At 43.4% G+C, this 27,316-nt stretch overlaps 1 protein-coding gene across 1 annotated transcript; it reads left to right on the forward strand.

The window, feature by feature from the left end:
- LOC124136324 (DNA repair and recombination protein radC-like) lies at nt 1-27,316 on the forward strand. Its single transcript, XM_046502228.2, has 11 exons — nt 1-314; nt 7,066-7,167; nt 11,574-11,667; nt 13,108-13,175; nt 16,722-16,840; nt 18,310-18,385; nt 18,940-19,610; nt 20,466-20,584; nt 21,533-21,718; nt 26,638-26,733; nt 27,008-27,316. The coding sequence occupies exons 1-11, from the start codon at nt 285-287 to the stop codon at nt 27,055-27,057; spliced, it is 1,611 nt and encodes a 536-aa protein (XP_046358184.2). The 5' UTR covers nt 1-284; the 3' UTR covers nt 27,058-27,316.

Here is a 27,316-nt window from a genome sequence, read left to right on the forward strand (position 1 = left end):
CCGTTTCCGGTTTCTGAAAATTTGTTATTGTTGATGTTATTTTTTATCGAGTTTTCTGAGATATTTCAGTGTATTGAAATAACGACACTGCTTGTCACAAGTCTGTTAAAAGCAGGGTACAATTAAGGACAAAAGAACGAAATGACGATACAAATGTATTCGTCTGAAATGTTGTAGTGGCTTGTTGAATTTGCGGGATTCAAAATGTCAAATCTACCGTGCCATGGCGGTAAATTTAAATTTGATATGAGTACCGATCAACGAGAGACATAAGGAAGATTCTAATGGAGCCCAAGCCCGCGTGTTTTGGACAGGTAAAATATTCTCTCATGTCTCGATTTGAATCTATTGACTTGGTGAGTTTGGCATCTGAAACTTCGCAGTGCATACTCACATACTCCCACGACATATTAGGCTACAACTCGACTTAGACAGTGACAATAATTATCTTCGTTTCATATGCGCACCATAGTATTCTAGACGTCATTGTAACGTACAGGATTCTGAAGTTTTTTTGGAGGGGAGAAGTGCACTTTACCGGGCGCACTTTTTCAGATCCAGTTAGCGCTGCGGGGGCTCGAAAGTGCTTCCCCGGCTCACCAGCTTGGCTAATTAATGCGTTAATTAATGCGTTAATTAGCCGACACTCTACAACTGGACCACGAGCGCTTTTACACGTAATCAGTGCTCGTTTAACGGGTCATTAGCACCCCATTAACAAGCATGCGTAATTCAGGAAACAATGAATTGCGCTTGCGTGTGACGTCACCATCTGCTCTCCCATTAATCTTTTCTTGAAACCACACCCGCCATTGTTTATGTCAACATGACCGACCAATCGGATTTACTGGATTAATGCTTGGAAAGGTAAGAAACTATGGCTAACCCTTGCCCAAAGCAAGCTAACCAACCCTAAGAACCTAAAAGGGGTGTTGGATTGTAAAGACGTGTAAGTTTCCCAAATACCGAAAAGGGGTGTTGGGTCGTAAAGGCGTGTAAGTTTCCCTAAGACCAAAAACGGGTGTTGGATCGTAAAGACGTGTAAGTTTCCCTGAGACCGAAAACGGGTGTCAGATCGTGAAGCGAGATTCACCGGAGTGTGAGGCACAGTAACGGTATAGCGAGACAGTGGTAGCACTATAGCGCGGTAATTGACTGGATGGTAGAGCTGGGGCTGTGCCCGGTAAACTGCATTGTTGCCTCTTTTTTTTTCTAGATGATCAATATTTATGCCTCAAAACATGATTCAATCAGAGGTGGATTTATGAATTTTTGATGACCCTGTGCCAAATGTTGTCCAGTTTGGTAAGCTTAGCTTATGACTTCCAAAATGTAGAGATGTTCCAGTGTTGATTAATAGAATCTGCACGTATATATACATATATAAAACTTGGCATGTATAATTCATTGGTTACATTCGACCTTCATTGTTGTATCAAAGGGACAGTATGTCGACAGTTCTGTGTATTTTTAAATCATGCATGAAATAATTTCCGGGTGTGACATCACGTCCATAACGGATGAGTTACAAAATACTAATTGTCAATTTCATTAGATTAGAAGCCAGTGATTACCAACACCTAGATTACAATATAAATGCCTCGGCTGTGTGAAGCCAATAACCCTCTTAACCAGAGGTCCTTGCGGCCAGCCTAGCAGACTACCTACATTTTACATTTTTCATTTTAGATGAGTTTTCACATTAAGATGAACACAACTTAATAAAAAAATATCCTAAAACATGACAAACTATTCCCATTTGCGCATTCATCCTCCACATGCTGTCATTGAAGCCCAACGGAAAGCTAGGGATATGATCACTTTGAAGAGTAAAGCTATTTTGTCATGCACCTCACTGTTGCAGTTGTAGTGGCATGTCTATATAATTAAACAAAACAGCACCGAGTGCACCGAAAGGCTTGCATTAGGCCCGTCTGTTCTTATTTCAGAATAAGTGCATTTGTTTACAAACAAGAGAAAAGTCTGGTCACATGATAAGCCTACACCCGCAGTGTGGTCACTGGAGCAGAAACTTCTCTTGCAGAATAAGGCAAGCAGAGCCGAGTAAGCTTGGGGGTTTCGGCTATTGTTCACAAACAAAGCTTCAGAATGATCAACATCCTGTCCCTTTAATTGTACCATGCATTATGTGTCATGGAGCAGTATTAACATAAGTGAGTGAGTGAGTGAGATGGGTTTAACACCGCTTTTAACAGTATTCCAATTATATCACGGCGTCAAGGTGGCCTCATGAAATTGTGGGGGGGGCATGGGTGGCCCAGTCGTCTAAGGCGCCGCGATTCGCTGTGCAGAGTTGCGTCCCTTGGGCATGCCAGAAACCTATGGTTGTGGGTTCGAATCCCGGTTCGCCCGGATTATGTTTCTAGGTTTGTCAGCACCATACCCGTGCTCGTGGGTTTCACCGAAGTGGTAAACGTCTTAGACCTGCATCACTTCGGGCTTTCCTCCCACATTAAGCTGACACGCCATGATATAACTGGAATACTGTTAAAAGCGGCGTTAAATCCAACTCACTCACTCATGAAATTGTGAATTTTCAATTCCAACTACAGGACCTGGCTTTTCGTGTTGTTGAGTAGAGTCACTGAAGCATGCATAAAAGGACTCTGAAGACAATGTGTACTGGTGTCACTGCTCCGTATGTCTGCGGATGGGTTCTGATTTGATGTGGTATTATTCTGTAGTAACATAACTTTTTGTTTGATATGAGTAATGTGTGGCTTTAATGATGATGGTTAACACTGGTTAATGAACGTATGGTAACAGAATAAATCCCCTGTACATATGTGTGATGTGATCCGTGAAGATCTGGGGAAGAATAGGTCTTTATCAACGTATGCTTGCTGTAAAAGGCGACTATGCTTGTCGTAAAAGGCAATTAACAGAATCGGGTGGTCAGACTCACTGACTTGGTTGATGCATCTCATCAATCCCATGTGCATGGATCGAGACCCATGAAGATTCAGGGATAGAATAGGTCGTCAGCAACCCATACTTGCCGTAAAAGGCGACTATGCTTGTCGAAAAAGGCGACTAATGGGATCGGGTGGTTGGGCTCGCTGACTTTGTTGATACATGTCATCGATCCCAATTGCGTGGATCGATGCTCATGATGTCAATCACTGGATTGTCTGGTCCAGACTTGATTATTTTACAGACCGCCGTCACATAGCTGGAATATTGCTGAATGCGGCGTTAAACAACAAACAATAAAAAAACAAAAGCATGGATCGATGCTCATGATATTTATCACTGGATTGTCTGGTCCAGCCTTGATTATTTCCTGACCACCGTCATATAGCTGGAATATTGCTGAGTGCGGCGTTAAATAACAAACCAACCAACCAACGTGTGATGTAAACGCCAACTTAGCTGGGCATCAGATGGTTACAGTGTGTGACTTTTCTGATTCATAGGGCATCAAGCATCATGAATTCCTTGTATCACCCCCCTGCGTATACTGTATGCGGAAATGGTCACCATCTGGTCTGTCTGTCCGTATTTCATTTCCAGAGCATAACTTGAAAACCATGAAAAACTTTTCATCCAAACATGGTACATGTATTAACCAGGGTCTGAATTGTTGCCTTTTGTTATTGTGGGGGCCGGTGGGATGTGTCATTCTGATGCCTCTGGTATTTGAGTGGCGATGGTATGGTTAAAACCGTAATGCCACATTGCTTAAAGTACACACCTAGGCTACATACACAAAATATAAATAACTTTTGACAATCTTTATTATTTGAAGCCAGTGAGAAACAGAGCTACAGATAAGCAGCGTATTTGCGTAAAATAGAAAAAAATATTCAAAACCCAATTACTTTCAATTAACTTGCGTACAGAAACGCATGCATTGAATGAAAAATTCAAATGTATAAAAAAAGCTCTCATAAATATAGAATGAAGCTTTTTCAGCATGCGTTCAAAGGAGCTAATTTCCGAAACGCAATAACAAGCTAATTTTCTTTCCGAGTCAAGCCTATATATTTAAAACATTTATATACATCTAAAACATTATTTCATTTATTTTAAATCTTAAAATGTTCCCTAATTTTGGGAAAAACCCAATAGAGTGATGAATAGATCAATGAAAAAATATTGGTTACCCAATGAAAAATGTAATAACCCAAATAAAATAGAAACCCTAGAGTAAAAACTCAATTGCTCACAAACTTATCTGGAGCTCTGAAGAAATGAACATAAGCTACTCGCTTAATTCACAGCATGATTCACAAAGTAAACCTGCAGTTTGAGAGAGTGCATGTCTGTATGGTCACACAAGTGATCTCCAGATTTACTTTAATAAGCTGTTCTAGTCATGGATAAGTTTATCATAAAAATGCTTGCCATGCGTGAAACAGTTGCAAAACTATGAAATTCATGAAAACTAAGCTTAAAACTTTTCAGATTTGTGTGCAGAAATGTACATATTTGGCTGCAGAATTTAATCAAATTGGCAGCAGAATATTGAGTTGATGTGTACATGTGTGTATTTACTGTAGCCTGATGTGTACATGTGTGTATTTAGTGTAGGCTGATGAGTACATGTGTGTATTTAGTGTAGGCTGATGAGTACATATGTGTATTTAGTGTAGGCTGATGTGTACATATGTGTATTTACTGTAGGCTGATGAGTACATATGTGTATTTACTGTAGGCTGATGAGTACATATGTGTATTTATTGTAGGCTGATGAGTACATGTGTGTATTTAGTGTAGGCTGATGAGTACATATGTGTATTTAGTGTAGGCTGATGTGTACATATGTGTATTTACTGTAGGCTGATGAGTATATATGTGTATTTACTGTAGGCTGATGAGTACATATGTGTATTTACTGTTGGCTGATGTGTACATATGTGTATTTAGTGTAGGCTGATGAGTACATATGTGTATTTACTGTAGGCTGATGTGTACATGTGTGCATTTAGTGTAGGCTGATGTGTACATATATGTATTTAGTGTAGGCTGATGTGTACACGTGTGTATTTAGTATAGGCTGATGTGTACATATGTGTATTTAGTGTAGGCTGATGTGTACATATGTATATTTAGTGTAGGCTGATGTGTACATATGTGTATTTAGTGTAGGCTGATGTGTACATATGTGTATTTAGTGCAGGCTGATGTGTACATATGTGTATTTACTGTAGGCTGATGTGTACATATGTGTATTTAGTGTAGGCTGATGAGTACATATGTGTATTTAGTGTAGGCTGATGTGTACATATGTGTATTTAGTGTAGGCTGATGTGTACATATGTGTATTTACTGTAGGCTGATGAGTACATGTGTGTATTTAGTGTAGGCTGATGTGTACATATGTGTATTTACTGTAGGCTGATGTGTACATGTGTGTATTTAGTGTAGGCTGATGTGTACATATGTGTATTTAGTGTAGGCTGATGTGTACATGTGTGTATTTAGTGTAGGCTGATGTGTACATATGTGTATTTAGTGTAGGCTGATGTGTACATATGTGTATTTAGTGTAGGCTGATGTGTACATAAGTGTATTTACTGTAGGCTGATGTGTACATATGTGTATTTAGTGTAGGCTGATGTGTACATAAGTGTATTTACTGTAGGCTGATGTGTACATATGTGTATTTAGTGTAGGCTGATGTGTACATAAGTGTATTTACTGTAGGCTGATGTGTACATATGTGTATTTACTGTAGGCTGATGTGTACATATGTGTATTTAGTGTAGGCTGATGTGTACATATGTGTATTTACTGTAGGCTGATGTGTACATATGTGTATTTACTGTAGGCTGATGAGTACATATGTGTATTTACTGTAGGCTGATGTGTACATGTGTGTTTTTACTGTAGGCTGATGAGTACATATGTGTATTTAGTGTAGGCTGATGTGTACATATGTGTATTTAGTGTAGGCTGATGTGTACATATGTGTATTTACTGTAGGCTGATGTGTACATATATGTATTTAGTGTAGGCTGATGTGTACACGTGTGTATTTAGTATAGGCTGATGTGTACATATGTGTATTTAGTGTAGGCTGATGTGTACATATGTATATTTAGTGTAGGCTGATGTGTACATATGTGTATTTACTGTAGGCTGATGTGTACATATGTGTATTTACTGTAGGCTGATGTGTACATATGTGTATTTACTGTAGGCTGATGTGTACATATGTGTATTTACTGTAGGCTGATGAGTACATATGTGTATTTACTGTAGGCTGATGTGTACATATGTGTATTTACTGTAGGCTGATGAGTACATATGTGTATTTAGTGTAGGCTGATGTGTACATGTGTGTATTTACTGTAGGCTGATGTGTACATATGTGTATTTACTGTAGGCTGATGTGTACATGTGTGTATTTACTGTAGGCTGATGAGTACATATGTGTATTTACTGTAGGCTGATGTGTACATGTGTGTATTTACTGTAGGCTGATGTGTACATATGTGTATTTAGTGTAGGCTGATGTGTACATATGTGTATTTAGTGTAGGCTGATGAGTACATGTGTGTATTTACTGTAGGCTGATGTGTACACATGTGTATTTACTGTAGGCTGATGTGTACATGTGTGTATTTACTGTAGGCTGATGAGTACATGTGTGTATTTAGTGTAAGCTGATGCTTACATATGTGTTTTTACTGTAGGCTGATGAGTACATGTGTGTATTTAGTGTAAGCTGATGCGTACATGTGTGTATTTACTGTAGGCTGATGTGTACATATGTGTATTTACTGTAGGCTGATGTGTACATGTGTGTATTTACTGTAGGCTGATGTGTACAAATGTGTATTTACTGTAGGCTGATGTGTACATGTGTGTATTTACTGTAGGCTGATGTGTACATATGTGTATTTACTGTAGGCTGATGTGTACATGTGTGTATTTACTGTAGGCTGATGTGTACACATGTGTATTTACTGTAGGCTGATGTGTACATATGTGTATTTACTGTAGGCTGATGTGTACATGTGTGTATTTACTGTAGGCTGATGTGTACATATGTGTATTTACTGTAGGCTGATGTGTACATGTGTGTATTTACTGTAGGCTGAGTTCTCCGATGAGGAACACAGTGCCATCCAGAATGCTCTCCGCCAGCGACTCGGCCCAGAGTTCATCAGCCAGAGAACGGGCGCTGCAGGACTCAAGGTGAGCAGGCAAAACGTGCAGTCTTGCTATTTCCACACACATTGACTCCATGTGTCACCATGTCGAGACTCCTCCAGCAGCTCACAGGATCAAACAATCCTTACAAAAAAAAAACAAAAAAACCTTTGATATTCAGGGATTTATCTAGACCTGTTCAGAGGTGGATATTTGGCCCCAAGTCTGCAGCAAATGACAGAAACAATTCCCAATTTGAATTAGAAATGTCCCAATACCTCAGAATTTACGAAAATAAGAACAGTAAAAAATCCAATTTTGAACAATCTCACAGCTTTTTCCCAATTGCAAGGGCACTTAGGGTGGAATCCAAGATATATCCCTGGATGTTGTTCTTTTTAACATCCGTTTATTGTTTCATGTGTAATCATGGTTGTATTCTTGATTACAGTTTAAACCTCATTCACGCTCTCACTTCATAGTGATCTCATCTTCCTGAGGCAAGTGAGTTAACAGACTATGAAAGTCCAGTTTCCAAACTTGCTGAACTAGGCTGGTATTATGGAGTTACATTTTGGCTGGACTAATGAGTCTATGCACAGTCCAATCAAAATCGCGCACATAAATCTAAATCCGGTTCATAAAATGACATGCAGATTTCTGTCGATTGCAGGATTTGCAAAGCATGTGCACCGCCAACTTGATATTTTCCAAGTCTTTTCATGTATTTAATCAAGGTGTTCACATGCTTTGATGCACTTCGCTATGTAAGACCCGTTTTATCACAATATAGATCAGATCGTATTGACTGGGCGCAGACATTTTTTTTTTAAACAAATGCAAGTGATACGAGAGTTGGAATCTGGTTGGTAAATATGAGAGGCTTAGAAGGGACATAACTCGTAATAACCACTGATGGCGCTACTGTTGAGCCCAGGAATTCCAGCCTAGTTCGACAATGTGGCAACTGGACTTTTAAAGTCAGTTAACTCCCTTGCCTCGGGAAGATGTGGTGATCTGTGTCCTATTGACAATCATTTTAATCGCAATTGCAATTAAGTTCTCAGATTTTACGGACATGAATTGTCATTAAATCGCCACATGCCAAGGTCTATGCCATGCTTTTTTTAAGATTGTTTTTCTTCATTTTCTTGTTCATGTTTTTTTATATTACTTATACTTGCCTCCAATGATAGTAGTCATCCTAACTCATTCTATCAATGACCCAATACTATACTATGCACCACAGAGGGGGAGAGGACACCTGGAACAGCCATCTTCGGATGCTGCCACGTGGTGTCATGGACCACCAGGTGTCTACCTCTCTTTAATACTGGCTCACATTTAATGGAGCTCCAATCACCTGCTCGCAAAGTCTGCTCTCTGCCGTTGTCAGGCGGTGGGAGGATTTTGTGTGCATGCTGTTGTGGTATTGTCGTACATTTCCTGTCTCCATGCAGGGACTGAGTCGACTGTTGACTATCATCTGTATTGTTCTAATACTACCATCTGTGTGTCAGTCAGTGCTGACTTCCTCAGCGGACGGGGTCAGGGAGTGCATGCGAAGTGGACACTCAGAGCAATGTAGTCTGTGGTCCATGTCTTCTTTTGACACACCCAACGTTGACGTATCTGCAACCAGACGCTATAACAGCCTGCTCCTGGCTGTGTCTCTGATAACTAACCTACTTGAGTGAGACATGTGATGTTAGATGGGATAGTTACAATCTCATTTAAATCAGACCTCAGTTCTCGCTACCGCTAAACAAAGATCTGAGGACATCCCATTAGGGGTCATGTCAGAACGACCTTTCATCCAACCAATCAGAGCATCGCTTGCCAGATTAAGAAAGTGACAGTCGGAATGTAATTTCTAATCATGCAACCGCGAAAACTTTAACATGGGGTATTCCGAGCGATATTTACCGGCTTAACGACCTACTCTATACAATCTAGACCATATATTAGCCATTGGAGAATGTTCTTTTGTTCAGGTTTCAAATTTGTAATCGAGAATTTGTCAAAATATGCTTCGAAGCGTAGTCGCCAATTTGAAATTAGTGCCGTAAAGCATGAGAAAGCTGCCTCCTGATTGGTCATTCCATTGGTCGGTCAAAGTTCGCGCAAGGTCGGTCTGACGTGACCCGTAGTGGGATGTCCTCAGTTGAAGCAATGGTTGGAGTTGGTGAGTGTGCAAGTTGCAGCGCTTCCACCTTTCCCCCTGATCTCCTGACACAACCATGGCCTTTTTGTTGTCACGATGATCTGTCAGTGCTAGACCTTTATGCATAGAAATTATCAAGCGTTCCCTCAAAAGTATATGCTCAACAACAAAAGTTCCTGTGACACCAATATTTTTGTGTATTTTTCAAACAAGTAAAGTTTGGTTTTCAATATTGTAGTACATGTATGGAATCAAGTCACAAAAATGCAACTGCTACAGAAAAGCATGCATTCTATGCAAAAGTTTACTTTTATGCAAGCCCCATGCGTTTCACTACCCAAGAATGGGTATAAAAACATGTGCATTAACGGGATTTCATATGCATTGTTTAGCATCGTGCTGACAACAACCACTCAGAAAAACAACAAAATTACGCAATTATTCAACGTAACGAAATGCCACGCCTGTCTGAAAATTAGCGTCTGCGAGCCATTGGTATGCTTGAAGCAGTATCGAGTCAACGTGATGTTGCAAGACAATTCAACGTCCACAGAAACACCGTTTGGTGTTTATCGACATTGGCAACAGACGAATGCAGTCAGACACCATCCTCGGAAAGGCAGGCCACGCGTAACCAATAATCAACTTGACAACTGCATTCGAACAACACACCTACGAAATCGATTCCAGCCAGCAACAGTGACTGCAAGAAGCATCCTTGGCCTTCAACGAATATCTTCACAAACCGTACGTCGTCGCCTCAGATGTGCAGGGATTGTCGCCAGAAGATCCACCAGATGTCCCATTTTGACAGGAAACCACCGTGGTGCAGACAGCATCTACGCTGGACGGCCATGAAGTGGGGACAAGTTCTATTCACTGACGAGTCTCGTTTTCACCTCAGCCACAGCGATGGACGGATTCGAGTGTACTGAAGTCGAGGTGAACATTATGTCAATCATTGTGTCATGGAAGAAGATCGGTTCGGGGGCGGCAGCATTATGGTATGGGGTGAGATTACAGCAAGACAGAGGACCCGTTTGATAGTGGTAGAGGGAAATCTCAATGGCTGCGGTACCACGATGAGATCATCAGCCCTGTTGTTCTACCGTTTTTGCATCATCATGGCCCAGGCATTACCTTTCAACATGACAATGCCCGGCCTCATATTGCTCGACTTGTTCAGGATTCTCTTCAACAAAACAACGTGAATGTCATCACCTGGCCGGCTTGCTCCCCTGATCTCTCACCAATTGAGCACATGTGGGATGAGATGGATCGGCGCCTTCAACGTCAACCACGTGTTGCACAGACACTCCAGGAACTTCGAAACATGCTCCAGCAGATATGGACAGATATTCCACAGGACTTTGTGCGACGCCTGGTCCATTCCATGAGACGAAGATGTGTTGCTTGAAACGCAAACCAGTGGTGGACACACACGCTATTGATTTGTAAATTGACATTTTGGCATGTTCATGTTTTTTATGAAATCACGCATTTTCATTTTCAAGTCATTATGGCAAATTAAACCATTTGAACACTTACAGGAGTCTTTTATCTGTTGCAAACCTAAATTGTTTTAGATTTGGTAAAAAACATAACTTATCTTATTCAATGTCACAGGAACTTTTGTTGTTCAGTATATTTTGGTGAGTGGATTGTTCTGTGATCCATAAACATCAATACTGGCTAATATGTCTTTATGCCTTTAGTCATTCAAGAAAATTATTTAAATTTATAATTTTAAACATAAAGAAATCATTCTACTGAATGAAATGTTCCCTCTCTTTGAAAATATTCATCTGTCATAAACTTCTCCGGATGAAGCTTGTTTGTGCATCTTTAAGTAGACAACATGTAGGTTTCAGTACTAATAATAAATATTATACCTGGTACACTAAGCAGTTGACTGATTCTATTTTTTTTGCAAAGCTTGTATTTATGGAACAATAAAAAGACGGCAGATTCTGCTATTAATCATGTTTAATGCTATTATTATGTCCAACACAATATGCAGATGACAGATACTGAACATGTTGTTAATATGTCCAACACAATATACAGTCGACAGGTGGGTTTAGTTCTGTTTGTTTCATGAAGATTACATATCCAACTTCATACTGCATTATGCTGTCATTATCAAAAGCCTTTAACTTGAAATATTTTAGCTTGATGCAGTTTGAGTGAATGAGATTTCACTGTAGTAGATTTTATGATAGAACTTTGAATATTGAAGGTATAATAAGGATGATTAAAGAATCAGGAATTACATGTTATGTTTCAGCTGGCCTACATCGAGGGATGGCGACTGATCAATCTCGCTAATGAGACGTTTGGCTTCAATGGTTGGTCGCACTCTGTGTCTCACCAGACTGTGGGTAAGCTGATGTAGCAGTGTAGGGAGTCATCCTTATGTTGTCTCTCTCTGTGTCTCACTCCGTGTGTCACACTGTGTCTCATTCTATTTCTCACTCTGTGTCTCAATCTATTTCTAACACTGTGTCTCACTCTATTTCTCACTCTGTGTCTCACTCTATTTCTCACTCTGTGTCTCACTCTATTTCTCACGCTGTGTCTCACTCTATTTCTCACACTGTGTCTCACTCTATTTCTCATGTTGTGTCTCACTCTATTTCTCACACTGTGTCTCACTCTATTTCTCACGCTGTGTCTCACTCTATTTCTCACACTGTGTCACACTCTGTGTCTCACTCTATTTCTCACGCTGTGTCTCACTCTATGTCTCACACTGTGTCTCACTCTGTGTCTTACTCTATTTCTCATGCTGTCTCACTCTATTTCTCATTCTGTGTCTCACTCTATTTCTCATGTTGTGTCTCACTCTATTTCTCACACTGTGTCTCACTCTATTTCTCACTCTGTGTCTCAATCTATTTCTCACTGTGTCTCACTTTATTTCTCACGCTGTGTCTCACTCTGTTTCTCACGCTGTGTCTCACTATTTCTCACACTGTGTCTCACTCTGTGTCTCACTCTATTTCTCATGCTGTGTCTCACTCTATTTCTCACTCTGTGTCTCACTATTTCTCACACTGTGTCTCACTCTGTGTCTCACTCTATTTCTCACACTGTGTCTCACTCTATTTCTCACTCTGTGTCTCAATCTATTTCTCACTGTGTCTCACTTTATTTCTCACGCTGTGTCTCACTCTGTTTCTCACGCTGTGTCTCACTATTTCTCACACTGTGTCTCACTCTGTGTCTCACTCTATTTCTCATTCTGTGTCCCACTCTATTTCTCATTCTGTGTCTCACTCTATTTCTCATGCTGTGTCTCACTCTATTTCTCACGCTGTGTCTCATTCTATTTCTCACACTGTGTCTCGCTCTATTTCTCACTCTGTGTCTCACTCTATTTCTCTCGCTGTGTCTCACTCTATTTCTCACACTCTCACTCCATGCCTCACTCGTGTCTCACTCTGTGTCTCATTCAGTGTCTCACTCTGTTTTGCACACTCACTCTGTATCTCACTCTGTGTCTCACCCTGTGTCTCACACTGTCTCACTCAATGTCACTCCAAAATATCGATAACAACTAGCGGTTTGTCAAAAACAACTCTAGGTATTTCTAATATCGGACAATGTAGTGGCTCTAGAATGTGGATTGGTTCGCCTGTTTAATTGGCTGTTGTGAATCCCTGTCATGATTTGTGACTGGTTCTTAGTTTGTTGAGTGAGATTATTCTTATTGCTTACATGGCTGAGACAACTTGTATGGAGTTTGCAATAGAGATTGAATTTTTGTATAATTCCTTTAGGAGGAAATAATGTTCAAGGAATTCAAATTATTTTTTCAGATTTTGTTGATCATAACAATGGCCGCTTTTATGTTGGTGTCAGTGCTCTGGTCAAAGTTCAGCTGAAGGTGAGGAAACATCAAGAATCATGGTAAAGGGCAGGGGCAGCCCAAACCAATCTCAGTACAATACCTTCTGCGTAAGTGAGTGAGTATTGTTTTACGCCGCTTTTAGCAATATTGCAGCAATATCACGGCGGGGGACACCAGAAATGGGCTTCACACATTGTACCCATGTCGGGAATCGAACCTGGGTCTTCGGCGTGACGAGCAAACGCTTTAACCACTAGGCTACCCGACCGCCCCCCTTCTGCGTGAAGGTCTGACAATGTGCATGCACATGTGTGTGGCTGCTTGAACTTGTCTGGACAAAAGCCGGTTTTGTAGTGCTCGCCCATTTGATTGTTTATGGTCTCTCTTATCTCTGTCTCTGTTATCTGTGTGAAATATTGCTGACAAGGGTGAAAAACAAGACTCATTCACTTGTGTATCATGTGTGTCAAGATGGAGTGTACCATGCAGACATCAGGTATAGAGTGAGTGAGTGAGTGAGTGAGGGACTCTGGTCTAAGGCCAGCTTGTTCTAAACCTGTGTATTATGTGTGTGAGTGTGGATGAGTGAGTGAGTTTGGTTTAACGCCCCTTTTAACAGTATTCCAGTTATATCCTGGCGTGTCAGCTTCATGTGGGAGGAAAGCCTGAAGTGATGCAGGTCTTAGACGTTTACCACTTTGGTGAAACCCACGAGCACGGGTATGGTACTGACAAACATAGAAACATAATCGGGGCGAACCAGGGTTCGAACCCACAGTGATAGGTTTCTGGCGTGCTCAGGGGACATAACTCTGCACAGAGAATTGTGGCGCCTAAAACGACTGGGCCATCCGTGTCCTCTTTATGTGTGTCAAGGATGGAGTGAGTGAGGGACTCCGGTCTAAGGACAGCCTGTTCTAACCCTGTGTATTATGTGTGTCAAGGATAGAGTGAGTGAGGGACTGCGGTCTAAGGCCAGCCTGTTCTAACCCTGTGTATTATGTGTGTCAAGGATAGAGTGAGTGAGGGACTGCGGTCTAAGGCCAGCCTGTTCTAACCCTGTGTATTATGTGTGTCAAGGATGGAGTGAGTGAGGGACTGCGGTCTAAGGCCAGCCTGTTCTAACCCTGTGTATTATGTGTGTCAAGGATGGAGTGAGTGAGGGACTGCGGTCTAAGGCCAGCCTGTTCTAACCCTGTGTATTATGTGTGTCAAGGATGGAGTGAGTGAGGGACTGCGGTCTAAGGCCAGTCTGTTCTAACCCTGTGTATTATGTGTGTCAAGGATGGAGTGAGTGAGGGACTGCGGTCTAAGGCCAGCCTGTTCTAACCCTGTGTATTATGTGTGTCAAGGATGGAGTGTACCATGAGGACATCGGGTATGGAGTGAGTGAGGGACTCCGGTCTAAGGCCAGCCTGTTCTAACCCTGTGTATTATGTGTGTCAAGGATAGAGTGAGTGAGGGACTGCGGTCTAAGGCCAGCCTGTTCTAACCCTGTGTATTATGTGTGTCAAGGATAGAGTGAGTGAGGGACTGCGGTCTAAGGACAGCCTGTTCTAACCCTGTGTATTATGTGTGTCAAGGATGGAGTGAGTGAGGGACTGCGGTCTAAGGCCAGTCTGTTCTAACCCTGTGTATTATGTGTGTCAAGGATAGAGTGAGTGAGGGACTGCGGTCTAAGGCCAGCCTGTTCTAACCCTGTGTATTATGTGTGTCAAGGATGGAGTGAGTGAGGAACTGCGGTCTAAGGCCAGCCTGTCCTAACCCTGTGTATTATGTGTGTCAAGGATAGAGTGAGTGAGGGACTGCGGTCTAAGGACAGTCTGTTCTAACCCTGTGTATTATGTGTGTCAAGGATGGAGTGAGTGAGGGACTGCGGTCTAAGGCCAGCCTGTTCTAACCCTGTGTATTATGTGTGTCAAGGATGGAGTGAGTGAGGGACTCCGGTCTAAGGCCAGCCTGTTCTAACCCTGTGTATTATGTGTGTGGAGGATGGAGTGAGTGAGGGACTGCGGTCTAAGGCCAGTCTGTTCTAACCCTGTGTATTATGTGTGTCAAGGATGGAGTGAGTGAGGGACTGCGGTCTAAGGCCAGCCTGTTCTAACCCTGTGTATTATGTGTGTCAAGGATGGAGTGAGTGAGGAACTGCGGTCTAAGGCCAGCCTGTTCTAACCCTGTGTATTATGTGTGTCAAGGATGGAGTGAGTGAGGGACTGCGGTCTAAGGACAGCCTGTTCTAACCCTGTGTATTATGTGTGTCAAGGATAGAGTGAGTGAGGGACTGCGGTCTAAGGCCAGCCTGTTCTAACCCTGTGTATTATGTGTGTCAAGGATGGAGTGAGTGAGGGACTGCGGTCTAAGGCCAGCCTGTTCTAACCCTGTGTATTATGTGTGTCAAGGATGGAGTGAGTGAGGGACTGCGGTCTAAGGCCAGCCTGTTCTAACCCTGTGTATTATGTGTGTCAAGGATGGAGTGAGTGAGGGACTGCGGTCTAAGGCCAGTCTGTTCTAACCCTGTGTATTATGTGTGTCAAGGATGGAGTGAGTGAGGGACTGCGGTCTAAGGCCAGCCTGTTCTAACCCTGTGTATTATGTGTGTCAAGGATGGAGTGTACCATGAGGACATCGGGTATGGAGTGAGTGAGGGACTCCGGTCTAAGGCCAGCCTGTTCTAACCCTGTGTATTATGTGTGTCAAGGATAGAGTGAGTGAGGGACTGCGGTCTAAGGCCAGCCTGTTCTAACCCTGTGTATTATGTGTGTCAAGGATAGAGTGAGTGAGGGACTGCGGTCTAAGGACAGCCTGTTCTAACCCTGTGTATTATGTGTGTCAAGGATGGAGTGAGTGAGGGACTGCGGTCTAAGGCCAGTCTGTTCTAACCCTGTGTATTATGTGTGTCAAGGATAGAGTGAGTGAGGGACTGCGGTCTAAGGCCAGCCTGTTCTAACCCTGTGTATTATGTGTGTCAAGGATGGAGTGAGTGAGGGACTGCGGTCTAAGGCCAGCCTGTCCTAACCCTGTGTATTATGTGTGTCAAGGATAGAGTGAGTGAGGGACTGCGGTCTAAGGACAGTCTGTTCTAACCCTGTGTATTATGTGTGTCAAGGATGGAGTGAGTGAGGGACTGCGGTCTAAGGCCAGCCTGTTCTAACCCTGTGTATTATGTGTGTCAAGGATGGAGTGAGTGAGGGACTCCGGTCTAAGGCCAGCCTGTTCTAACCCTGTGTATTATGTGTGTGGAGGATGGAGTGAGTGAGGGACTGCGGTCTAAGGCCAGTCTGTTCTAACCCTGTGTATTATGTGTGTCAAGGATGGAGTGAGTGAGGGACTGCGGTCTAAGGCCAGCCTGTTCTAACCCTGTGTATTATGTGTGTCAAGGATGGAGTGAGTGAGGGACTGCGGTCTAAGGCCAGCCTGTTCTAACCCTGTGTATTATGTGTGTCAAGGATGGAGTGAGTGAGGGACTGCGGTCTAAGGCCAGCCTGTTCTAACCCTGTGTATTATGTGTGTCAAGGATGGAGTGAGTGAGGGACTGCGGTCTAAGGACAGCCTGTTCTAACCCTGTGTATTACGTGTGTCAAGGATGGAGTGTACCATGAGGACATCGGGTATGGAGTGAGTGAGGGACTCCGGTCTAAGGCTTTGTCTATCGAGAAGGCGAGGAAGGAGGCTGTCACTGATGGACTCAAGAGAGCTCTCAAGTCAGTAGCATTCTATAACATTGTTGAGCATGTTGAGTACTTGTCTGTCATCACTAACTCACTTCATTACAGATATGATGCATAGGTAACATGTGAGATTTATATTTGACCTGTCTGTGTGGTAATTACGCCCACACTTGTAAGGCAAAACAAAGAAGGAAATGGTGATTGGACATGGTGAGTCACATTAATTCTTAAACGTAAGCCATTTTTATTGCCATTAAAAAATATTTTCCCATGTGATACCAAGCATACTCTCTTATCCATTAAATTAAATACTTGACAACTGCCATTTTCCTAAAGGGCCGAGAACAATTTGTGTTAGTTGTGTTTGTTGGTATTCTGGTGGGAAAGAAGTGTTCCTCCTGCATCACATTTGTTTTCAATAAAAAAAAATATATAAGTAAAGTCCCACAGCCCTTCTCACTTTTGAGAAAAATATGCCCAAGAACCATTTTTTATGCAGCCTATATCCTGAGTTATAACTTAATTTGAAGACCTTGAGTGAGTGAGTATGGTTTTACGCCGCTTTTAGCAATATTCCAGCAATATCACGGCGGGGGACACCAGAAATGGGCTTCACACATTGTACCCATGTCGGGAATCGAACCCGGGTCTTCGGCGTGACGAGCGAACGCTTTAACCACTAGGCTACCCGACCGCCCCTTGAAGACTATGAGTGAATAGAGCCATTTGGTAGCACAGGTTACAGAATTTACTGTCCATGTTGAATTTTAAGCACCTGGATCTAACATCACATGATTTTGTTGACTGTCATCTATGTCATCTATGGAATTGTGTTTGTTGAGATAACATTATGACAAGAAGAACATTCATTCAGGCTTGTAAATATTGTTCTCTAAAGATGTGATGTTTGATTAATTTGCAAAAAAAATCCATCCAAATATTCTGCTTGTTAGAGCCACTGTTCAACATGAATCATAACTGATTCTTGCACCCATGAAGATCTGGATAAGAATAGGTCTTCAGCAACCCATTTTTGCTATAAAAGGCGACTATGCTTGCCGTAAGAGGCGACTAACGAGATCTGGTGGTCAGGCTCGCTGACTTGGTTGATGCATGTCATCGTATCCAATGGATTGATGCTTATGATGTCAATCATAGGATTGTCTGGTCCAGACTAGATTATTTACAGACTGCCATCATATTGCTGGAATGTTACTGAGTGAGGTGTTAAACAAACAAACAAATATACAAACAAACTGATTCTTGACTCACTGCAATCATCAAACTTGCATGAAGTACGTCCACTGTGTCTACTTTATAACATGTACAAGGTAATAAAGGTAGACACTAATGTCTGACACACGTCAGATACTCAGGTAATGAACATGCATCCACCCCAGCCCTAGCTGAATAAAGACTACTTCAAACAATAAGGTGTGATATTTGAGAGTCATGTTTAACAGTATTGTCATGTTAATTCATGTTGAAGTTTCTCTCTGCAGGAGTTTTGGAAACTGTATGGGCAACTGTCTCGGAGACAAGGAGTACCTGAAGTGTATCAGTCGAACCCCCAAACCTGTAAGTATATCAGTCCAAACCCTCAACCTGAAGGTGTATCAGTCCAGCCCCTAAACCTGTACATAAATGTATAAGTCCAGCCCCTAAACTTGTAAGTGTATCAGAACAGCCCCTAAACCTGTAAGTGTATCAGTCCAGCCCCTAAACCTGGAGGTGTATCAGTCCAGCCCCTAAACCTGGAGGTGTATCAGTCCATCCCCTAAACCTGGAGGTGTATCAATCCAGCCCCTAAACCTGGAGGTATATCAGTCCAGCCCCTAAACCTGGAGGTGTATCAGACCAGCCCCTAAACCTGGAGGTGTATCAGTCCAGCCCCTAAATCTGGAGGTGTATCAGACAAGCCCATTACCTGTAAGTGTATCAATCCAGCCCCTTAACCTGCAGGTGTATCAGTCCAACCCCTAAACCTGGAGGTGTATCAGTCCAGCCCCTAACCTGTAAGTGTATCAGTCCAACCCCTAAACCTGCAGGTGTATCAGTCCAGCCTCTAAACACTTTATGTGTATATGTGTTTGTGTTGTTTAGCATAATATACACTTACATGCTACTTTCAGCCCCCAGAAGCTTACAAGGTGGAAGATATGAAGCATCAGACAATTGACAACTCCATTGCAAAGTCACGCAAGAGGTCAACATTTCCCCGCCCATATGCATATGGAGTGAACAGGGCAGGGCCCAGTGTTGCAAAGGCCCCCAGACCTGACCCTTCCAGTGAGCCTCCGTTCAGTGTGGCACCCAACTCAGCAAAGACCCCCAGACTTGACCCTGGTAATGAGCCGTCGGCTGGAGTGGTGCCCAACTCAGCAAAGGCCCCCAGACCTGACCCTTCCAGTGAGAGACCGGCTGGGGTTGTGCCCAGCACAGCGAAGATCTCCAGACCTGACCCTTCCAGTGAGTTGCCGGCTGGGGTGGTGCCCAGCACAGCGAAGATCTCCAGACCTCACCCTTCCAGTGAGCCCCCAGTCAGGATGGTGCCCAACACAAGGCCAGGGACGGGGAAAGATGAGGTTCATACATCATTCAACTTGGATGATGAGGATGTTGCAGCAGCCTGTGCTGTCATGGAGGGCGAGAATGTCGAGGCTGAAGGTGCTGGCCAGGTCAGTGAGGATGAACAGAACAAGGTCAAGAGTGAATTGGAGATGGTTACCATGGAAACTGAGAGCAGAGGGGATGGAACATATGTCAGCACTTCTGTCCTAGTGGAACAAATGCTAGCCAAAGGGTGAGTATATAAATAATGCAAATGTGAGTAGAACAAAATCGTTTTTGTTTTGCATTTTGTAATTTTGGTACCGATCAGTTTGTCTGGTGGTTTTGGTCTGTTTTCACAATTACGGTGTCTGTGGCACTTTCGTCTAAGACACTGCAATTGACTGTGCAGAGTTGCATCCCTTAGACATGCCATAAACCTATGATCTTGAGTTCGAATCCTGGTAAGGCCGGGTTATGTTTCTAGGTTTGTCAGCTCCATACTTGTGCTCATGGGTTTAACCAAACATCTTCATTACTTCCGACTTTCCTCCCACATGAAGCTGTCACTCCTTAATATAACTTAATACTGTTCAAGAGGGTTGGTTCTTTGTTTACCTACTAAATGATGCACACAGTGTTATACCAGCTATATTTGGCGGGCATGAAAATAATGAAGTCTAGATCAGACAATACTGTGATTAACATCACAAGCATTGATCTACGTAATTGGGATGCGATGACATGCATCAACCAAGTGTGCACCGCTAAGTGGGAGCCGTGCCAATTTACTCTTGTCAGAGGGGTACACAAAGTATGTAATCTGGACTACCAGTTGTCGGACTATGTGGAAACCTCGGTAGCTGAGTGTAACCCGGTTAGATAGGTGACTTTGTGTGCAGGCAATAAGGTGCCTCACACTGAGAGAATCAAGGATGGGACTCAACCCAAGAAAATACTAGAATTTGTACTTTACTAAGAAAGTGTATTCCCGAGTATAACATTTGACATTTTTGTAAAAGGCCTTGTGGTTTCAAAGGTAAATAAGTATGATGTATGAAGATAGCCCTTACCTTTAAGAGGGAGTAACATGCTTGGCATGTTGCAGGAACTTCAAGAATGAAGAGGAGCGAGCGCGGCAGGAGCGCATCCTTCGCCAGAAGCTGAAGCAGCAGGAGTTTCAGGCCAGGCTCAAGCACAAACACTCCGGAGGACAGAAGGAAAACGGTAAGATCGAGATAGGAAAACTTGGTCTTTGATAGGCATTTGGAAGATATGAAGACATGACATTTTTATGTATAACAACTTCTTACAACTTCTAAGTACCTGTCAAAGACTTGATTAGACATCAACATGGAGATGAGGCAGTCTATCAGTTCAAAAGCTTCGTCCAGAGGAACATCAATCAGTTCAAAAGCTTCGTCCAGAGGAACATCAATCAGTTCAAAAGCTTCGTCCAGAAGGACATCAATCAGTTCAAAAGCTTTGTCCAGAAGGACATCAATCAGTTCAAAAGCTTCGTCAAGAGGAACATCAATCAGTTCAAAAGCTTCGTCCAGAGGGACATCAATCAGTTCAAAAGCTTCGTCCAGAAGGACATCAATCAGTTCAAAAGCTTCGTCCAGAGGAACATCAATCAGTTCAAAAGCTTCGTCCAGAAGGACATCAATCAATTCAAAAGCTTCGTCCAGAAGAACATAGGGACTAACAACCTCCTTACCAACAACTAAGAAGTTGATATCTATAAATGTTTCATGTCTTTAGGAAAACTTCAGCTGAGACCTTATACAGATTTGTCCACTGTCAGATTTCCTGGACATTGGTCGTAAGAATTCACAATAGAAGAGTCTCTTAGGGGTATAGAAACAGATATGCAAATAACAAAATGTTTAGTGACAAAAATATGGTTTTGGCATTGATAGAACATGTTAATCATTTATATCTGATTCAAGGTAAAAAATTGATTTTTGTGCTGAAATATTGTCTTCAGCCAAAAATGAGATTTGTAATGCCTTAATATTGTTTTTTTGTCTCTAAAATATGTCTGCCATCTGAAACCTAGTTATCAACAGTCTTTGACAAAAGAATAATTGTTTTGATATTTTCATTAATCATAAGTCTCTATATAGAAAGTGCTACTAATGCTTGACATCTCTTATCTCTTCACCCTCACAGCCACAAGTCCCCGAACCAGACGTGCATCCAAGGTGACAACAGCCGCAGCATCCCCAAGCCTCGGTCCACCAGTAGCAACATCCACACCGGCACCTTCTGTCAAGTCCCGCAAGTCTGCGGAGAATGAGGGTCTACAGCACAACCAGCAAACTGGACCAGTTCCACTGCTGGCAGAGGAGGACTTTGGTAAGAAGCTCGTATGTCTAGTATAGCACTCTAGTAGAGCAGTTCCACTGCTGGCAGAGGAGGATTTCGGTAAGAAGTTTGTGTGTCTAGTATAGCACTCTAGTAGACCAGTTCCACTGCTGGCAGAGGAGGACTTCTGTAGGAAGCTTTGTGTGTCTAGTATAGCAGTCTAGTGAACCAGTTCCACTGCTGGCAGAGGAGGATTTTGGTAAGAAGCTTGTGTGTCTAGTATAGCACTCTAGTAGACCAGTTCCACTGCTGGCAGAGGAGGACTTCGGTAGGAAGCTTTGTGTGTCTAGTATAGCAGTCTAGTGAACCAGTTCCACTGCTGGCAGAGGAGGACCTTGGTAAGAAGCTTTGTGTGTCTAGTATAGCACTTTAGTAGAGCAGTTCCACTGCTTGCAGAGGAGGACTTTGGTAAGAAGCTTTGTGTGTCTAGTATAGCACTCAAGTAAACCAGTCCCACTGCTTGCAGAGGAGGACTTTGGTAAGAAGCTTGTGTGTCTAGTATAGCACTCTAGTGAACCAGTTCCACTGCTGGCAGAGGAGGACTTCGGTAGGAAGCTTTGTGTGTCTAGTATAGCACTCTAGTGAACCAGTTCCACTGCTGGCAGAGGAGGACTTTGGTAAGAAGCTTTGTTTGTCTAGTATAGCACTCTAGTAGAGCAGTTCAACTGCTTGCAGAGGAGGACTTTGGTAAGAAGCTTTGTTTGTCTAGTATAGCACTCTAGTAGACCAGTTCCACTGCTGGCAGAGGAGGACTTTGGTAAGAAGCTTTGTGTGTCTAGTATAGCACTCTAGTAAACCAGTCCCACTGCTTGCAGAGGAGGACTCTGGTAGGAAGCTTTGTGTGTCTAGTATAGCACTCTAGTAGACCAGTTCCACTGCTGGCAGAGGAGGACTTTGGTAAGAAGCTCGTATGTCTAGTATAGCACTCTAGTAGAGCAGTTCCACTGCTGGCAGAGGAGGATTTCGGTAAGAAGTTTGTGTGTCTAGTATAGCACTCTAGTAGACCAGTTCCACTGCTGGCAGAGGAGGACTTCTGTAGGAAGCTTTGTGTGTCTAGTATAGCAGTCTAGTGAACCAGTTCCACTGCTGGCAGAGGAGGATTTTGGTAAGAAGCTTGTGTGTCTAGTATAGCACTCTAGTAGACCAGTTCCACTGCTGGCAGAGGAGGACTTCGGTAGGAAGCTTTGTGTGTCTAGTATAGCAGTCTAGTGAACCAGTTCCACTGCTGGCAGAGGAGGACCTTGGTAAGAAGCTTTGTGTGTCTAGTATAGCACTTTAGTAGAGCAGTTCCACTGCTTGCAGAGGAGGACTTTGGTAAGAAGCTTTGTGTGTCTAGTATAGCACTCAAGTAAACCAGTCCCACTGCTTGCAGAGGAGGACTTTGGTAAGAAGCTTGTGTGTCTAGTATAGCACTCTAGTGAACCAGTTCCACTGCTGGCAGAGGAGGACTTCGGTAGGAAGCTTTGTGTGTCTAGTATAGCACTCTAGTGAACCAGTTCCACTGCTGGCAGAGGAGGACTTTGGTAAGAAGCTTTGTTTGTCTAGTATAGCACTCTAGTAGAGCAGTTCAACTGCTGGCAGAGGAGGACTTTGGTAAGAAGCTTTGTTTGTCTAGTATAGCACTCTAGTAGACCAGTTCCACTGCTGGCAGAGGAGGACTTTGGTAAGAAGCTTTGTGTGTCTAGTATAGCACTCTAGTAAACCAGTCCCACTGCTTGCAGAGGAGGACTCTGGTAGGAAGCTTTGTGTGTCTAGTATAGCACTCTAGTAGACCAGTTCCACTGCTGGCAGAGGAGGACTTTGGTAAGAAGCTCGTATGTCTAGTATAGCACTCTAGTAGAGCAGTTCCACTGCTGGCAGAGGAGGATTTCGGTAAGAAGTTTGTGTGTCTAGTATAGCACTCTAGTAGACCAGTTCCACTGCTGGCAGAGGAGGACTTCTGTAGGAAGCTTTGTGTGTCTAGTATAGCACTCTAGTGAACCAGTTCCACTGCTGGCAGAGGAGGATTTTGGTAAGAAGCTTGTGTGTCTAGTATAGCACTCTAGTAGACCAGTTCCACTGCTGGCAGAGGAGGACTTCGGTAGGAAGCTTTGTGTGTCTAGTATAGCACTCTAGTGAACCAGTTCCACTGCTGGCAGAGGAGGACTTTGGTAAGAAGCTTTGTGTGTCTAGTATAGCACTCTAGTAGAGCAGTTCCACTGCTTGCAGAGGAGGATTTCGGTAAGAAGCTTGTGTGTCTAGTATAGCACTCTAGTAGACCAGTTCCACTGCTGGCAGAGGAGGACTTTGGTAAGAAGCTTGTGTGTCCAGTATAGCACTCTCGTAGACCAGTTCCACTGCTGGCAGAGGAGGACTTTGGTAAGAAGCTTTGTGTGTCTAGTATAGCACTCTAGTGAACCAGTTCCACTGCTGGCAGAGGAGGACTTTGGTAAGAAGCTTTGTGTGTCTAGTATAGCACTTTAGTAGAGCAGTTCCACTGCTTGCAGAGGAGGACTTTGGTAGGAAGCTTTGTGTGTCTAGTATAGAACTCTAGTGAACCAGTTCCACTGCTGGCAGAGGAGGACTTTGGTAAGAAGCTTGTGTGTCTAGTATAGCACTCTAGTGAACCAGTTCCACTGCTGGCAGAGGAGGACTTTGGTAAGAAGCTTTGTGTGTCTAGTATAGCACTCTAGTGAACCAGTTCCACTGCTGGCAGAGGAGGACTTTGGTAAGAAGCTTTGTTTGTCTAGTATAGCACTCTAGTAGAGCAGTTCCACTGCTTGCAGAGGAGGACTTTGGTAAGAAGCTTTGTTTGTCTAGTATAGCACTCTAGTAGACCAGTTCCACTGCTGGCAGAGGAGGACTTTGGTAAGAAGCTTTGTTTGTCTAGTATAGCACTCTAGTAGAGCAGTTCCACTGCTTGCAGAGGAGGACTTTGGTAAGAAGCTTTGTTTGTCTAGTATAGCACTCTAGTAGAGCAGTTCCACTGCTGGCAGAGGAGGACTTTGGTAAGAAGCTTTCTGTGTCTAGTATAGCACTCTAGTAAACCAGTTCCACTGCTTGCAGAGGAGGACTTTGGTAAGAAGCTTTGTTTGTCTAGTATAGCACTCTAGTAGACCAGTTCCACTGCTGGCAGAGGAGGACTTTGGTAAGAAGCTTTGTTTGTCTAGTATAGCACTCTAGTAGAGCAGTTCCACTGCTTGCAGAGGAGGACTTTGGTAAGAAGCTTTGTGTGTCTAGTATAGCACTCTAGTAAACCAGTTCCACTGCTTGCAGAGGAGGACTCTGGTAAGAAGCTTTGTGTGTCTAGTATAGCACTCTAGTGAACCAGTTCCAGGTGGAGCCAGGTGGTCTGATGTTAGGATGTGTGTGTTTCAGATGAGATCGAGGTGTGGAGCCAGGTGGTCTTATGTTAGGATGTGTGTGTTTCAGATGAAATCGAGGTGTGGAGCCAGGTGGTCTTATGTTAGGATGTATGTGTTTCAGATGAGATCAAGGTGTGGAGCCAGTTGGTGTTATGTTAGGGTGTGTGTGTTTCAGATGAAATCGAGGTGTGGAGCCAGGTGGTCTTATGTAGGATGTGTGTGTTTCAGATGAGATCGAGGTGTGGAGCCAGGTTGTCTTATGTTAGGATGTGTGTGTTTCAGATGAAATCGAGGTGTGGAGCCAGGTGGTCTTATGTAGGATGTGTGTGTTTCAGATGAAATCGAGGTGTGGAGCCAGTTGGTGTTATGTTAGGGTGTGTGTGTTTCAGATGAAATCGAGGTGTGGAGCCAGGTGGTCTTATGTAGGATGTGTGTGTTTCAGATGAAATCGAGGTGTGGAGCCAGGTGGTCTTATGTAGGGTGTGTGTGTTTCAGATGAGATCGAGGTGTGGAGCCAGGTTGTCTTATGTTAGGATGTGTGTGTTTCAGATGAAATCGAGGTGTGGAGCCAGGTTGTCTTATGTAGGATGTGTGTGTTTCAGATGAAATCGAGGTGTGGAGCCAGGTGATCTGATGTTAGGATGTGTGTGTTTCAGATGAAATCGAGGTGTGGAGCCAGGTGGTCTGATGTTAGGATGTGTGTGTTTCAGATGAAATCGAGGTGTGGAGCCAGGTTGTCTTATGTTAGGATGTGTGTGTTTCAGATGAAATCGAGGTGTGGAGCCAGGTTGTCTTATGTAGGGTGTGTGTGTTTCAGATGAGATCGAGGTGTGGAGCCAGTTGGTGTTATGTTAGGGTGTGTGTGTTTCAGATGAAATCGAGGTGTGGAGCCAGGTGGTCTTATGTAGGATGTGTGTGTTTCAGATGAAATCGAGGTGTGGAGCCAGGTGGTCTTATGTAGGGTGTGTGTGTTTCAGATGAGATCGAGGTGTGGAGCCAGGTTGTCTTATGTTAGGATGTGTGTGTTTCAGATGAAATCGAGGTGTGGAGCCAGGTTGTCTTATGTAGGATGTGTGTGTTTCAGATGAAATCGAGGTGTGGAGCCAGGTGGTCTGATGTTAGGATGTGTGTGTTTCAGATGAAATCGAGGTGTGGAGCCAAGTGGTCTTATGTTAGGATGTGCCTGTTTCAGATGAAATCGAGGTGTGGAGCCAGGTGATCTTATGTTGGGTGTGTGTGTTTCAGATGAAATCGAGGTGTGGAGCCAGGTGGTCTTATGTAGGGTGTGTGTGTTTCAGATGAAATCGAGGTGTGGAGTCAGGTTGTCTTATGTAGGATGTGTGTGTTACAGATGAAATCGAGGTGTGGAGCCAGGTGGTCTTATGTTTGGGTGTGCCTGTTTCAGATGAAATCGAGGTGTGGAGCCAGGTGATCTTATGTTTGGGTGTGCCTGTTTCAGATGAAATCGAGGTGTGGAGCCAGGTGGTCTTATGTAGGGTGTGTGTGTTTCAGATGAGATCGAGGTGTGGAGCCAGGTGGTCTGATGTTAGGATGTGTGTGTTTCAGATGAAATCGAGGTGTGGAGCCAGGTGGTCTACCCAGACAACCTGGAGGAGCTGAACAACAGCCGAACCGTGAGGAGCAGCTCCAGGAAGTCAGCAGGTAAGCCACAGTGGCACAGCAGCACAGCAGCACAAGACAACAGCATGTTGACCCTAGCCTTGTCAGGGCCACAGGGTATATGAAGGCTTGTCCCCAGTACCCTGCAGCTTTTTCTGGGCCCACTAGCACAAAGCGATCTTAGCACTAAGACTATTGTAAGCCTATGGGAGTTACGATCATCTTAGCACTAAGATCGTGTTGTGCAAGTGGGTCCTGTTCTGTATATTGACATGTATATTCAAGCGTGTTATATTGTCACCTTCTGTACTTCCAGAGGAAAACAGAGCCAAGAGGAAGAGGCTGTCTCATGAACTCCTGTCTTGATGACTGACAGACATACAATGGCAGCGCAAGAATAACTGATGCCTCAACACTGTAGTATTGTCACCTCACAGTGATGTATCTCTGTGACACAGCAATGGGAGAGGAATGGGAGAGGAATGGAGATATTCCCCAAACTTATGAACACACAATGCCATTTAGAAGGTGGTCAAATGTAACAAATGTTATGTTTGGGATAACACTTTCTTAGTAAAGTACAGATTCTCATACTTTTGGGGGTTCAGGCCCGTCCAGGATTCAA

The sequence above is a fragment of the Haliotis rufescens genome, unplaced genomic scaffold (genome assembly GCF_023055435.1).
Source record: "Haliotis rufescens isolate VD_foot unplaced genomic scaffold, xgHalRufe1.0.p SCAF_16, whole genome shotgun sequence".
NCBI classification, from domain to species: domain Eukaryota; kingdom Metazoa; phylum Mollusca; class Gastropoda; order Lepetellida; family Haliotidae; genus Haliotis; species Haliotis rufescens.

What these genes read in the sequence shown, in the direction of transcription:
- LOC124136324 (XM_046502228.2), top strand. Translation starts at nt 285, where the DNA reads ATGGAGCCCAAGCCCGCGTGTTTTGGACAG. An exon ending in GCTGGCAGAGGAGGACTTTG is followed by an intron (nt 21,719 to 26,637) that starts GTAAGAAGCTCG and finishes TGTGTGTTTCAG; the next exon opens with ATGAAATCGAGGTGTGGAGC. An exon ending in CAGCTCCAGGAAGTCAGCAG is followed by an intron (nt 26,734 to 27,007) that starts GTAAGCCACAGT and finishes CTGTACTTCCAG; the next exon opens with AGGAAAACAGAGCCAAGAGG.